Source organism: Agelaius phoeniceus, chromosome 10, assembly GCF_051311805.1.
Source record: "Agelaius phoeniceus isolate bAgePho1 chromosome 10, bAgePho1.hap1, whole genome shotgun sequence".
NCBI lineage: Eukaryota > Metazoa > Chordata > Aves > Passeriformes > Icteridae > Agelaius > Agelaius phoeniceus.
Window position 1 is genome coordinate 15,057,930 of NC_135274.1, and position 13,427 is coordinate 15,071,356.

A 13,427-nucleotide genomic window follows, 5' to 3' on the forward strand; every position below is an offset into this window, starting at 1 on the left:
TGGCTCTAAACAGCAGCACACCAGAGCCTGGAGCGAGCTGTTGCCTCTTCTGATGGGCTCCATATGGGAGACCAGATATGTGCTTGCATCATGCAGTGGGAAGGGAACAGACCAGAGAAACCAGCCCAAAACATGGAACATACTTGGTTGTGTGAGGGGATTCAAGTCTCTGCCCACCTTACAGTTACAAAATGGCTGTGAGAGTCCTCCTTTCCCTGCACTTGGCCAGTTCTTGCATCAAGAGGATGTGCAGGGGCCAGGGCAGGCAGGCCCCTTTGTGCACTGCAGTGCCAGTAGCACTGTTTGTGCTTTACCAACCTTCCCCCCTCCCCGTGCTGGGGGGGGCTGGGCAGAGGCTGCTGGAGCTGGGCCTGTCCCCAGGAGCAGTGGCTGAGTGGTGTTTCTGGTGTCTCTGCCAGGTAATCGTCCATGATGTGAATGAGCTGACAGAAAAGCTGTTTCCCATCGTTGAGGCCATGCAGAAACACTTCAGTGCTGGATCGGGGACCTACTACAGCGACTCCATCTTCTTCCTGTCAGTTGCAATGCATCGCATCATGCCCAAAGGTAGGTCCCTGCTCTGCTGCCTCCAGCAACACAGGCTCTCTTTCTCTTCTGCACAGAGATGTTAACCGGTGGTATTTGAAATACAAAGCTAATAAACTTTTGGGATGGACTCCTAGGATTCTGCTCCTTTCTGCAGAGTGATGGACTTAGCAGTCCAAGACCTCATCCAGGTCTCCTTATCACATGGCAGCTCGCCCTGCTTTTACGCCCTGAGACGATAAGAGGTGAGACAGGAGCAAGCAGGCCTGTTCTGTGTGTGTTTACAGCCCCTTCCCCTTGTGGTGCCAGCAGAAATAAGTGTCTGTGGTGTAGCTGTGCACTCTTGAGTATCAGCAGGGAGTAGTTGTTGAGTCTTTCCTCTTGGCTTTAGGGAGCTTTTGGAAAGCTTTGCTGATTAGCAGCCACTGATCACTTAAGTTTCCGTATTGTGCCTGTGCTGTTATCAAGTGCAGAAACAAGAAGAGCTTTGCAGGAAAACAAGGCAACTGGCAGAAGGGGCTCAGCTCAGCTGATGCCATTTCCCTCCCCTGGCTGTGTGCAGTTGCCTCTCATGGAACCAGCATGCTCTCTAGTCTTTGGTTGCACAAATAGGGTTTTGTGTCTTTGGGCTCCAAACCCCTTCACTGGAGCTCCTGCAGCCCTGCTTGTCCCTGGGCTCTCCCTGCCAGCTGCCTGGCTGGCCTGATGCACCAGTGATGGCAGCATCCCTTCCTGGGCTGGTCACATGTCCTCCCAGGGCATGGCAGGCTGCAGGTGGCAGTGGTGGCAAGGAGCCCCAGGACCCTGCCTGGCCCTACACCTGCCCCAGGAGGAGGTGACCAGCCTCTCAAAGCTGCTTGTGGATGTCATGCAATGCTGGCCTGTTCCCACATGTGTGCATGTTCCCAGGGCTAGCACTGCTGGCACCAGCAGCTTCCTTGGCATCTGGAGCCTCTGCCCAGCTCTAATACTCCCTCCAGACTTTCTACCATGGATCTCAGGTGCACTGTTGCTGAGATGTGAGCCAGTACACCTCACCTGTGGCCCTGCTGAGTCCTGTCCTAGTTTGGCTCTACTTAAGAGCTCCTTCCTCTACTGTGCTTCATGAGACTTCCTCTGTCCTTTGTGGACTTGCCTCTGTCCTCGTGGCATGGCCTTCCCACACTAGCTCATTAAACAGTGGGGCAGTGGTGGCCCTGAGGGTCCCATCCCAGCTCACTGATCATTACTCTGTGGGCTCCAGTAAATGTGCTCTACATGGCTCTCCCCCAGACTTGGGTAATTTTGTGTGTGTCTGGTGCTGTCTGCACTGTGAGTGCTTTGAAGTACACTGCATACAAATGATGGTATTAATGCTGGCTAATTCACTCCTGATTCCCTACTCTGTCTTTGCTGTGTGCTAAAGATATCCCTGTCATGCTGCCTGCTAGCAAGAAGCTGCTCAGTCTGAAATGCCTTTTCTCAGTTCATCAGCCCTCATCTCTTGGAAAGCTTGTTTGCTGTCCCTCAGCCTGACAGGGCTTTCAATGGTCTGTTCGGGGCACAGGATGTTTAAAGAGGCATTTTTACAGTTTCGTGAGTTTAGTTTTTGTTTCAGAAGCTGCTAGTAAAGCTGATTTATATTTCCCTTGCAAGGGAGGTCAGGTTTGCTGTGCTGGGTGCCTGGTGATTTATGGGGCTGGTGGAGCTCACCAGCCTCCTCCCTGTGCAGCCAGCACTGAAGGAGAGGCACAGGAAAGGCTGCAGCTCTGCTGCCACTCGCAGGCTTGCAGGTGATGTGGGAATGGCACTGGGCTCTTGCTGCCCTCAGGACTCTGACAAGCAGTATCTACTGGGCTGAACAAGCCACTTTGCTAAGTTGGAAGAGAAAGGACCAAACCCTCTTTTTCCGGCAGTATTATCATTTTTCAGGCAGTATTACCATTTTTCCTGGTGTATTTCTTTGCCATTTCTTCTGCCTTGAATGTTGTGTTCTGCCGTGTGTGCTGTGTCTTTTTGTGCACCTCTCCAAGCACGTCTGGCTCCACAGCATTAGCCCCACTTTTTTGTGGAATCCAGATTTGATTGGAAGCTTGAGCATCTTCTAGCAGAAATGAAGGCCCTGATCTGAATACTAAACTCTCTGGTGTGTTCATTTGCATTTGCATTAATCAGTGTATAGGGATTTTTTCAGTAGCAAGCGACCTTTTTACTAAAATTGCCTGGCTTTAGTTTACCAAATATATCATTTTTTGAAGAGAGGCATTTCCACAGTATCATAATTTAGTGATTTATTTGGATTCTATGGATTATGATGGGACATTGACTTTGCAGACTGGTGGCACTAAAAAAGGAAGACCAGGTTATTTTATTTTTTTTTAGGGACTTTTGTGGGACATGCGCTGGCTGCATGCACATTGCACTGAGGTTAAATGGGGTTTGCCACTCAGCTGCTCTGTCGTTTACTGTTGCTTGGGATCTTTGCCCAAAAAACTTCACATCTAAAACCTGCAGCTGCCAAGTTATAATATAACAGCTTCTTAGCTGGTGTAAATCATGGAACACTCTTGCCTTAAATGTCTTACATCAGTGGAGTTAATCTGATTTAAACCAGCTGGGGAGTTGGTATGCAGCACGCAGAAGTGCAGACTGCATAACTCTTGTCTGTGCTCGAGGCTCATAAATCCCGATTAAATGTGGTGTGGCCCGGCCTAGGGAGCTGGAGCAGTGCTTGATCCATCAGAATGGTTCTGATGGAAGGGGGAAGTGAGGGGAAAGTTACACAGAGAGGACAAGCAGGTTCAGGCTTAGAAGGAGCTGCCAAGATGAGGACAATGCCAGCATGAAATGGTCTTGAGACTCACAGAGCAGTGCAAAGAGGAGGAGGGAGAACAAGGACCCAGATCTTTTCACTTTCCTTTTCAGTGGGCCCATCCAGAGGGGACCTCTTCCTTCCTGACTGGCTTTGATCCCTCTATCACTTGTCATTTTAGTTGTGTAAATCAGGCAGCCCAGCAAGCTTTTTATCACCCTTCTGTGGGTACATGAAGTAGTAATGTCTGGGCAAGTCTGTCTGGCAGGCAAGGTCTGGGGACAGGCTCTTGGTGCCACAAGTGAGGGGAGAAGGAGTTAATGTGACAAAAGGGCAGCCTGGGAAGGCTGGGAGCTCCCCAGGGAATTCTTTGTGCCCATTCTTGGCCCAAGGTTGTTTCCAAGAAAAATTTATTTACCAAGCGTTCTTCCTAAGGAGCTGGTTGGCCAAGGGAGAGCCAGCAGCATCCAGCAGCTTGGGTAGAGCTTTGAAAACTCCCATTTGGTGTTCAATTCCATTGGTGTTGCTGATGGTGCTGCAGCAGGATGGCCCTGTGGGAGAGTAAGAAGCGCAGGGAAAATGAGACATGACACAGAAGCAGCTTTGTGGCTTATCTCTGCCAATTTAGACAGAGGAGTGGAGTCCCATTAGTTCAGGGGAGGCTCAGAAACCTGGCTGATGGTACTGTGCTTCACATGGAGTGAGGGTGTTTAGCAGGACTTGACTGAAGATGGTATTTGACAAATTGGAGGTAGCAGAGTTTCCTGGCTGCTGAAACCGGCTGTCTCCTTGGGGAGTAGCAGCATCTCTGGGTGTAGTGATCTCCTCCCCCTGGCAGCATGTGGGGGAGTTCTCAGGGTTTCTCTCTTACTGTCCAGCCCAGCCTGAAGGCAGAAGCTGTGATAAAGGGTGGGAACATGAGCACAGGCTGCAGAGGGCTCCTGGTTAGCCATCATGCAGCATTCTGCATCTTCCAGGTGCTGAAGATGCCTGAGTACTTGCTGCCTGAAAACTCAGGAGCTTGTTCTGCTGGTGGTAAGGCTGTTCACAGGGGGCTTGTAGGGGAACTAGGCACCAGTGGGAGAAGTGGGTAAGTCTCCGTGGGACTAAATAAAGATGTGGAGCTATGAGAAAGGAGAACAAAGTGGAATTAATTGTTATGTATTGCCAAAATTTATGGCATATCAACATGGTCTGTTGGTAAAAAATGAAAGAGGTTTAGAGAGGGCCTTTGCTTCTGCGTCGGACAAGCCTGGCTGACTGGAACCCTCCAGGCCAGGGGGTTATGGTGTGGTCCATGAGACCACAAGCCATGCAAGGCAGACGTTTGTACAGACAATGGGAGACATCAAAATTGGTGAAAAGGATGTTCAAAACAGAGTGTGGTGATCTGTAGAGCTCCTTTCTACAGGATGCTGCAGGTGCTGGGTTGCCTCATGGAGTAGGGAATCACAGCCATCTGTTGTGTGTTGGACAGCAAGCCCAGTGTGTCCTGGAGCTGCCAGCTGTGCAGGAGCATGTCAGGAGGACACAGATGTGGGTGCTGGGGGAAGCAGGGGTGGCTGCTGGGGGTGAATAAGCAGCACTGTGTCTGGGGAAGGGACTGCCAGCAGGGAGCTGTGCCTTTGGCTGCATAGCGAGTGTCCAGACAGCACCTGTGACACATCAGGATCCATGGGAAGTCCAGTGGTCTCCCTGGCTTCAGACTAACAGGGCAATTTCTCCAGCTTATTATCAACAGCTGTACTGATTGTTAAGCACAACCAGATTATAATGATGTTTGTCCAAGCAGCCTGACAATGACCAAGCCCCAGTCGCTTGGGGTTTGGTGCTGCTTGCAGCAGGATCCAGCTGCTGGCTCCAGCTTGGTCTCCCACGAAACTGATATCAGCCTTTGTCTGCTCTGGGATTACCAGCCCGGAGACAGAGGCCTCTGTGAACATCAGCTTATGCCTTTCCCACCAAGCAGAGCTGGAGGCAAGGCAAAGGCCAGCCAGGAGACGTGTTGGAGCAGGCACTGAGCCGTGCTGTGCTTTCTCAGGGCACTTTGCCTGTGCCGAGACCGGGCACCTGGAGCACTCCTGCCTCTGGCTGTGGAGGTGGAGAGCCTGGGAGCTGGGGGAAGGGTTAAGCACAGAGGTACCAGGAAAGCACTCTGTGTACTGGAATAATGCCTCAACCAGTAACTGTCTTCTGCTAGTGTCCCTGAACACATTGTTGATTGCTTTTGTAGGGATTTGTGCATGAGGATTCAGCGTTGCCTCTGCACTGTTTCAATCCACAGCACAGGACTGCCCAGGTCGGACTCTGTTTGCCTGTGGGGTGCCATGTGCCCACATGTGGTGTGTCCCCTCAACAGAGCTGCACTGCACACATCCTGTGTCAAACAGGGCATCAGAGGTCTCTGAGGTGGAGGGAGGTGGGGAGGCATCACTCCCCCTTCTTCCTCCTGTCAGCTGCAGAGCAATTCCTGGTGCACAGGGCAGCTGCCCACAGAACTCAGCAAATCACTGTAATAATTGTAGTAAGTGAGCATTTTGAAAGTGCGTCACTCCTGATCCTTTCCTGCTGGCTGAGCACTGCCATCATTGCTGAGCCCCACCACATCAGGGAGTGCAGAGATGCAGCTGTTGGGAGGGAGAGGGCTGGGAGGAGAGTGCCCATGTTTCACATGCTTCAGGCTTGATTGTGTGCTACCAACGGGGAGATGTTGGGAAAAGGCACAGAAAATTGAGGTCTGTGGCAGAGTCATGGGAGTTGGCCCCACAGCCATGTGCTCCCAAACCACAGCTCCCAAGGGATGCTGCAGTAGCTGAAGGGTTTGCTTTCTGGCAAGAATGTTTCCATCTTTACAGCGATGGAGGGAGCGTTAATAGTTTCTGATAACCTCCCTCCCTGCTTTGTGCCACAAGCACTTGAAAAACAGCCAGATTCCCTTCCCAGCCTGTCTCTGCGCTGCAAGCACTTATGCCAGGTCCTGTGATGGGAAGGGAAGATGTTGGAGTGATCATTTTGCAAGCAATAGGGATAGCTGTGCCAGCCATTGTTCCTCGCTGGGGTGAGCCTGTTGTGCTGGGAGAGTTGTTTTCATGATGCTTTTCAGGAGCAGGCAACAGCAGACCTCTGAGTAAGCCCACCCCAGGTAAACACTGGAGGCTGTGGCCTTGTAGAGGGGTCCACATTTGCTGAGATGAGCTGCTAGTCCCATCTGTGGGATTATGCCTGTGGGACATGCCTGTCCTGGCAGGAGAGCTCCTTGGCCCCAGCCCTGGTGTGGAGGAGGCACCAGGAAGGGCTGCTGTGATGAGGGGGATGTGGCTGCTGCTCAGCAAGTGCCTGGAAGTCTCCAGAGTGCTGCATCACAGCACAGACCCCTTCCCTGTGGCACTGCTGCCTCTGGGGCCGACGTGGCCCACAGCCCCCGGGGGCAGTGTCACTTCTCATCATTTCCACTGCCTGCCCCTTGCTGCAGTGTCACCATCGATTATTTTTGGATGTCCTAGATCTGTCAGGCCAGGGCTGGCTGCTCCCCCCACTCCCACGGAGCAGCAGGGTCTCATCACCCAGTGCTGTGGTGGGTGCTGCCCTCCTCTCTCCCCAGCCAGACCAGCTGCCCCATTCCCAAAGGATTGGAAGCTGCTGGGGGTCACCCAGTGTTGATGCCAAGGCTGCTTTCCCCCACAGCCTCTCCCTGCTCTGCCATAGCTCATTAGAGTTTAGCAGGAAGAAACAAGGACAAAATCTGCCTGCAGCCCTTTCCCCCAGTGTGTGCAGTTCACTGGGATCTGAGCCCAGAAAATTTATTTTCCTGTATCTCTTTTTTGTTTACCTTTCCATCTCACCTGCTCATTACTTTACAGCTTTCCATCCACTCTTATGTAATTTATAGCAACCTGGAATCATACCTTATTTTGTCTGATTAAAAGATTTCCTGCTGCTCTTCCTCCAGCTCCAAAAAGTGTTTTCACACCCCTCCCCCAGCAGTAGCATATATTAAATACAAGGCAAACAGCATTTCCACCTCCATCCTGAAAACTATTGCATGCTTAGCAATGTTGCTGCCTTTGAGTCCAGTTAAGAGCCAAGGTGTTGAGTACTGCTAAATATTAGTCCCTCAGACCGTGATGGATTACAAGGGGACACTTGGATGCACAGGAAAAATTAATTTCCTGGAACAGAACACATCCATCTCCTGCAGAGTCCTCCCCTTCCCTCAGGATATGGCTGTGGGGTGTGGAGCAAGGTGATCAAAGTGATGCTGCTGTCATACCTGGGAACATTGCTGCTGCTCCAGACCCCTGAGCTCATCCAGGTGCCTGCCCTGCGTGGGTGGTAGCAATGATTTGTCATCTATTTCTGGCAGGCAGCCTAATTTTTTAATTAGCTGATAGGCTGATTAGCTGCTGTGCTGCAGCCACTGCTCTGCTCTGCTGGTGCCTACTCAGTGCTGCAGAAAGCTGGTTAGCAGCCAGGCTGCTGGGGCACATCACCCCTGCACTTCCCTGGAGCTCTGTGTGCAGGGAGGGAGGCTGTTTGATGGGGAGGAGGCTGCTGGGCTGTCCCAGGGAGCGGAGGGGACCCTTGGCTGCATGGCAGACAGCAGGACCTGTGTTGAAGCACACAGCTGGAAGGTAAGCTGCTCTGCACCTTGGCAAGCTGTGCTGGTGCAGGGCTTTGTAGCATCATCTTCTCTTGGGAGGGTGGGCTCTGGAGCAGCACCATATCCTGGGAAGGGGGACTGCAGCCCCCCAGCTGCCAGGTCAGTGGCAGCAAGCTCTGAGGAGTGTGTCATGCTTGCACACGTGCACGTTTGCCCCTGCCTTGGCTGCTTCCTCTGGGCGAGGCTCTCTGGTGCTGCCGAGGTCAGCTGGGCAGGCAGCAGTGATTAATGCTGGGCACAGAGGGGAGGCTGTGTGTGGAGAAAACAAGGCCTGGCCAGGGGAGCACACAGCCAGAGAGGAAGCTGCTCACAACCCTGCTGACAGCAGCAGGGAGAGCAGCCAGGGGCAGCTGCCAGTGCAGGGGGTGAGCCAAACCCAGGGAGCCTCTAATGAAGGGCAGGACGGAGAACCCAGCATGTTTGTGTAAATAAAATGTGTGCCTCCACACTGGGCTTGTTGAGGTGCTGGCATCCCTGCCTGGCACTGCAGCTGTTCTCGTGCCCTGCTGCAGCTGAGGCTTTTGGGGACAGCTGGCTGCTGCTGCTGCTGGGCAGTACCTTCTGGGTTGCACAGGGACCTCTGGAGCCTGTCACCCACTCTGCATCCATGCTTGGCCATGGTGCTGGCTGTGGGAGTGGAGTTTTTCTTGGCCACACATCTCTCAGAGGCAGTGAGGGCGGAGGATTCTGGTTTCACAGCCAGCACAGGCAGCTTTGTGGATCCACGTGTTGCTCCTGCAGGCACGCTGCCCGCTGGAGCTGGTGGCTGCTGCCCTGCTCCAGGACGTTTATGGCCCAAGGCAGCCATCTAAAAGTCACTACTGGTCCTTCACAGCCCCTTCCCTTGGGATCTTCTCCTATCATGCTGGGGACAGCTAAAAAGCCTGACTAAAAAAACATTGCTCAAAGTGATTCAGAGAAGTGGAGGGGCAGCTGTCCAGCTATGCCCAGCATTTGTAGACCAGCAGACCAGAGATCCCCAGCCCTTCTGACTCCAACTCAGAGAGCTTTGGTTGCTTGCCTCTCTTCCTTCTGGTGGTCCAAGTCAAGTGGCAAAATGAACAGCCACCCCCTGGCCCTTCCCCACAGCCCACTGCAGCCCTGCAACACCCAGAGCTGCAGCCAGCAGGGGACACTCCTGTCACTTGGCTGCACTGTGTCACCCATGCTGGCTGCTGCTGGCCCTGCAGAAGGTTCATTGAGCTGCTCTGCCTTTATCAGCTCCCTGTCCCAGCCCTGTCCAGGCCATCACCCGGCCACCATCCTGCACTGTCCCCTGAAGGATGGAGTGGGGTCCTCCCTCCCTGTGTTGCAGGACTGGGAGGTGCTGGCTCCGTGGGAAAAGGCAAAGTGGTGTGCTGGGGTCACACAGCTGGGGCAGCAATCCCAGCAATGCCCTCTTGAAGCACCTCTGGTCCCAAAAGTCACTGCTGTGATGCAGGGGAGGTCAAGGTGCTCCCACCTGATATGTGCCAGGTTAACAGCTGGACTCAATGATCTTAAAGGTCTTTTCTAGTCTAAATAATTTCATGATTCTGTGTTGGAGGAGTCTCTCTTTGTTGGCATGAAGCTGCATGACATCCCCAGAGCTCTGGCTAGGTCCACCAAAGCAGCTCACCTCCTCCCTGTGCCCCCTGCTGCCATTCATGATCCTGCCTGACATTTCTGGGAAGAGCAGTTTCATAGAGTCTTACAATGGTTTGGGTTGGAAGGGACCCTGAAGTTCATCTGTGTCCAGCCCCCCTGCCATGGACAGGTGTGTCACTTGATCAATCAGATTGCTCATCTAGACCAAGTTTGCTCCTGTCATTCCAGTGGTGGGGTGGCCTGGGCCACTGCATACCTGCTCTATCCCTGCTGTGCCCTGAGGCAGTTTTTGGGGTCCATTCTTCCTGGGAAGGGCTGTTAGACTTGCTGCAGAAGCTGCCTGCTACCACAGGGGCTCCTGGGTGCCTTTCTGAGCATCCAGACAAGATGCTGTGCCCCTCAGTACACCAAAGGGGTGCCTATCTGTGTGCTGTTGTAGCCCCACTGGGTCCTGGCAGAGAATGTGGGGCAGCAGGGCACAGGGACATGACCTCTGCCTGCCTCTGCCCCCTCAGTGGATGAGGTTGTGGGATGAGGCATCTCTGAACCTGGCCATTCGCCTCTGGGCAGGGCTGGAGAGGTTTTGAGCCAAGCCTGGAGCACAGCCCTGCTGTAGCTGCTGATACAAGGCAGCAGTAAAAGATTATGAGCTTTAAATGGGGCCAACCTGTCCTATAAAGCTGTCACTGCTAATGGAGACCATCTCTGAATTGCACAGCTCCCCTCTCCATGCCGTGGCTGGAAGAGCTGGAGCTGAACAGAGAGGAAGGTTCTACACAGTATGGCAGAGTGAGAAAACTCCCTGCTGAGCAGAGCACTCAGCCTTTTCCCACATTTCCAGCTGGATCCCTGTGAGCAGCTTGTGCCTAAGAGAGCACGCGATCCCTCCACCCCCACATGGCAGCCAGGACAAAGGCTTGGTCGAAGGGTAAAAGAGCATGACACATCAGAAATGTTAGTGCCTGGCCCCTTGCCAGTCCCAGGCAGAGAAATCATCTCAGCCATTAATCTCTGCATGCAAGCTGCATCTGGCAAAGTGATGCTTCATGTCACCCATGCTCGCTTACATCTCAGTGTTGCAGTTCATGCTTGCTTTAACAAAAAAATTTTAAAATTTAAAAAAGGAAAAAAAAGTACTTGGTGCTTTCTGGGTCTAATTTCTTGGGGAGTATTTTCTGTGGGAAGCACAGGGCACAGCATGGACCAGTGTGCTGGGGTGAGCCAAACATGGGGAGCCTCTAAGGAAGGGCAGGATGGAGAAGCCAGGGTGTGTGTGTAAATAAACTGTGTGTCTCCATGCTGGGCTCTTGTGGCACTGGCATCCCTGCCTGGCACTGCAGCTGTGCTCAGCTCAGCTCCCTGCTCAGCTGAGGCTTCTGGGGACAGCTGGCTGGGCTACGGGGACCCTCCAGAGCCTTTCATCCACTGAGGTGCTGGGGCAGGCAGGGTTGCGATTGGAGCTTCCTCCAAGCTCAGCTTTCATTCTCCACTGTGATTAACTGCAGTTGTGTTCAGCTGTAATTTTAGAGAACAATTGGATGACGTGGCTCACAGTTGATTTAATTGAAACCTGATGAGGCTGCTGTGCACCAGGGGAGTAGTGTTGGGAAGCCCCTGGGAATCCCATCCCCTCTTCCCAGTCTCTTGTAGGGCTCAGGCTCCCCACATTTCTCTGGAGCTGAGATTGTGCTGTAAGTCCAAGGTCTTCTTGTCCTGGAGTTTTGTGACCAGTCTGGGTATTCTCAAGTGTGGTAATGTTTTGGATTTGGGGGTTTGCTCCTCTGTAATTTGAGCCACTGGGGAGGTTGGGTGCATGTGGGACACTTGTCTTGTTCCTGACTGCAGAAATCCACTACTCTGCTGATTCATATGCTTGAGTTGCACTGGCCATTTTTGAGGCAGTTCGGAAGGCTGGGGGAAATTGCTTTCAGGTCAAGACCTGCTTTAGCCTGTGGTGATTTACTGTGCCTGGGGTTTAAATCTCTGCAAACAGAGGATTATGGTGATGGTAAACACTAGGTAGGCCTGGGGATTGCCATACTGACAGCTGAAGGGAGCATGGCCTTTCCCTTTAGCAGATAGAGCATGATGGATGTTAAAATAAATTGAGGTATGGCCCAAGTTGTAGTTTAGATACTGTTTCTCCTTGATTTATATTTCTGCTTGGGTGCTTCTCAGTGTAAGCAGTATGTTTCTTGCTTAACCTCACAGGGCCTTTTTGCTCTTAAATGAGGACAATGTGGTAGGTATGACCAATTGCCAAGAGTCCTAGATTAGTGCAAGATCTGCAAAAAATTCAGAGCTGCTGTACAGCCCAGCATCTGCTTGAAACACAAACACAAAGCAATGAACACTTTTGAAAATGCAAAGCTGCACTCCTGTGCTGGGGGATAACTGCTGGTGCCTGGCTGCTCTCAGTGCCTCTGGGTCTCTGGTGGCTTTGGGGGCTGAAAACAGAGCCATTGCCTCCTGCTCTCAGCAGGCAGGAGTAGCCAGCAGCCTGTCCCAAGCACGACAGGGCGAGGAGATCAGGAACCATGGGCGCACTGCCCCAGCAACACCAGGCTGATGGGAAGCCCTGCCCATAGGCACTGCAGAAGGTGAGGGCAGGCAGGGCTTGTCCTCCTGCAGGTACTGGGCAGGAGGAGGATGAAGGCTTGGTTTGCTAATTGCTCTGGAAGTGGTGGTGATAGGCAGGTCTAGCCTGCAGGGAGCTGTAAGGGGACCTGTGCATGATAAGTGGGACCAAAAGACATCGACACAGCCCTACAATCCAATTACTGCTGAGTGCTAAGCAACCTGGCCAATTTGCTCTTGGCTTTTAGAACACATATAAGTAGAGAGGGCATTACATAATGCCCTGGCGATGGCTCCACTCGCAGTCCCTGAGAAGGGCTGAGCTGGCCTGGCCAGAAGATGACCATGGCCTTGCTTGTTGCTGGATGATCCCATCTAATGGCTTGATCTCTTGTACTGTCTGCACTTGCTGCATTGCACTTGGCCTGCTGCAATCCATGCAGCATCCACCTGGGATAAGCAGTCTTGTCAAGGCACATCTCCTGCACACTCTCCCAAGTAGCATCTCCATCTTTCGGTCTTTCTCGTGCTGCAGAGGAGCCTGGGACAAATTCAAGCAGGGGCCTGACCCTGTTAAGTACCTCAGGCTCAGCGTTGAGAATGATGTCCTCTAGCCTTTCCTTGCTCTTGATGTCTCATTGCAAGTGGAAGATGTTTCCATGTCTTTAGAACCCCCCTTGCCTCGAGAGGGTACCACCAGCAGTAATAGTGTTCCAGGCTGCTGCAGATCACCAGCAGTTCTGTGCAGGCAGAGGGCTGTCATCTCTGTGGCCTCTTCCTCAGGGAAGCCCATGGCAAGCTGCTGGGAGCTAATGGGTTTGTGCAGGTGATACTGGAAGTGTCACGTGGTGAACTGATGCTGTCCATGATGGGAATTGCTTTGATATGTTGGGCCAGGATGGATGATGTCTGGGATGGAGGTGGGAAACATTCATGGAGTTGGTAGCTCAAAGTAAACATGGAAGTTTGCAGGGCTGGCACTACAGAAGCACTTCCAGAAACGGAGAGAGGCGAGGTTGAAGCTACTTCTTGCTTTTGTCAGTTATTTGGAAAACCAGTCTTCTGGAAGGAAGGAGGGAGTGGATAGAGGCAGGGGGTCACCAGAAATGATTTCTGAAGTAAACACACAGTGGTAAATGCTTCATGATGGTTGAAGTTTGTTTGCTTTGTGCAGAGGTTGCAGCTGGATTGTGTTAAATGTGAGTTGCCCATGGAGTAGACTACACCAAATCCTCATTGGGTTCAGCTCCTCCAGTAGCTGGTGGT

The 13,427-nt window shown here is 52.5% G+C and overlaps 1 protein-coding gene across 2 annotated transcripts in view; it reads left to right on the plus strand.

Annotated features, from left to right (window-relative positions):
- The window catches only part of XXYLT1 (xyloside xylosyltransferase 1), a 32,774-nt gene that overhangs the window by 5,578 nt on the left and 13,769 nt on the right, over positions 1 to 13,427 (plus strand). For both annotated transcript variants that reach the window (XM_054638899.2, XM_054638901.2), the window contains exon 2: positions 420 to 567. In XM_054638899.2, the coding sequence (XP_054494874.2) occupies positions 420 to 567 (148 nt within the window). The remainder of the gene's footprint in view (positions 1 to 419; positions 568 to 13,427) is intronic.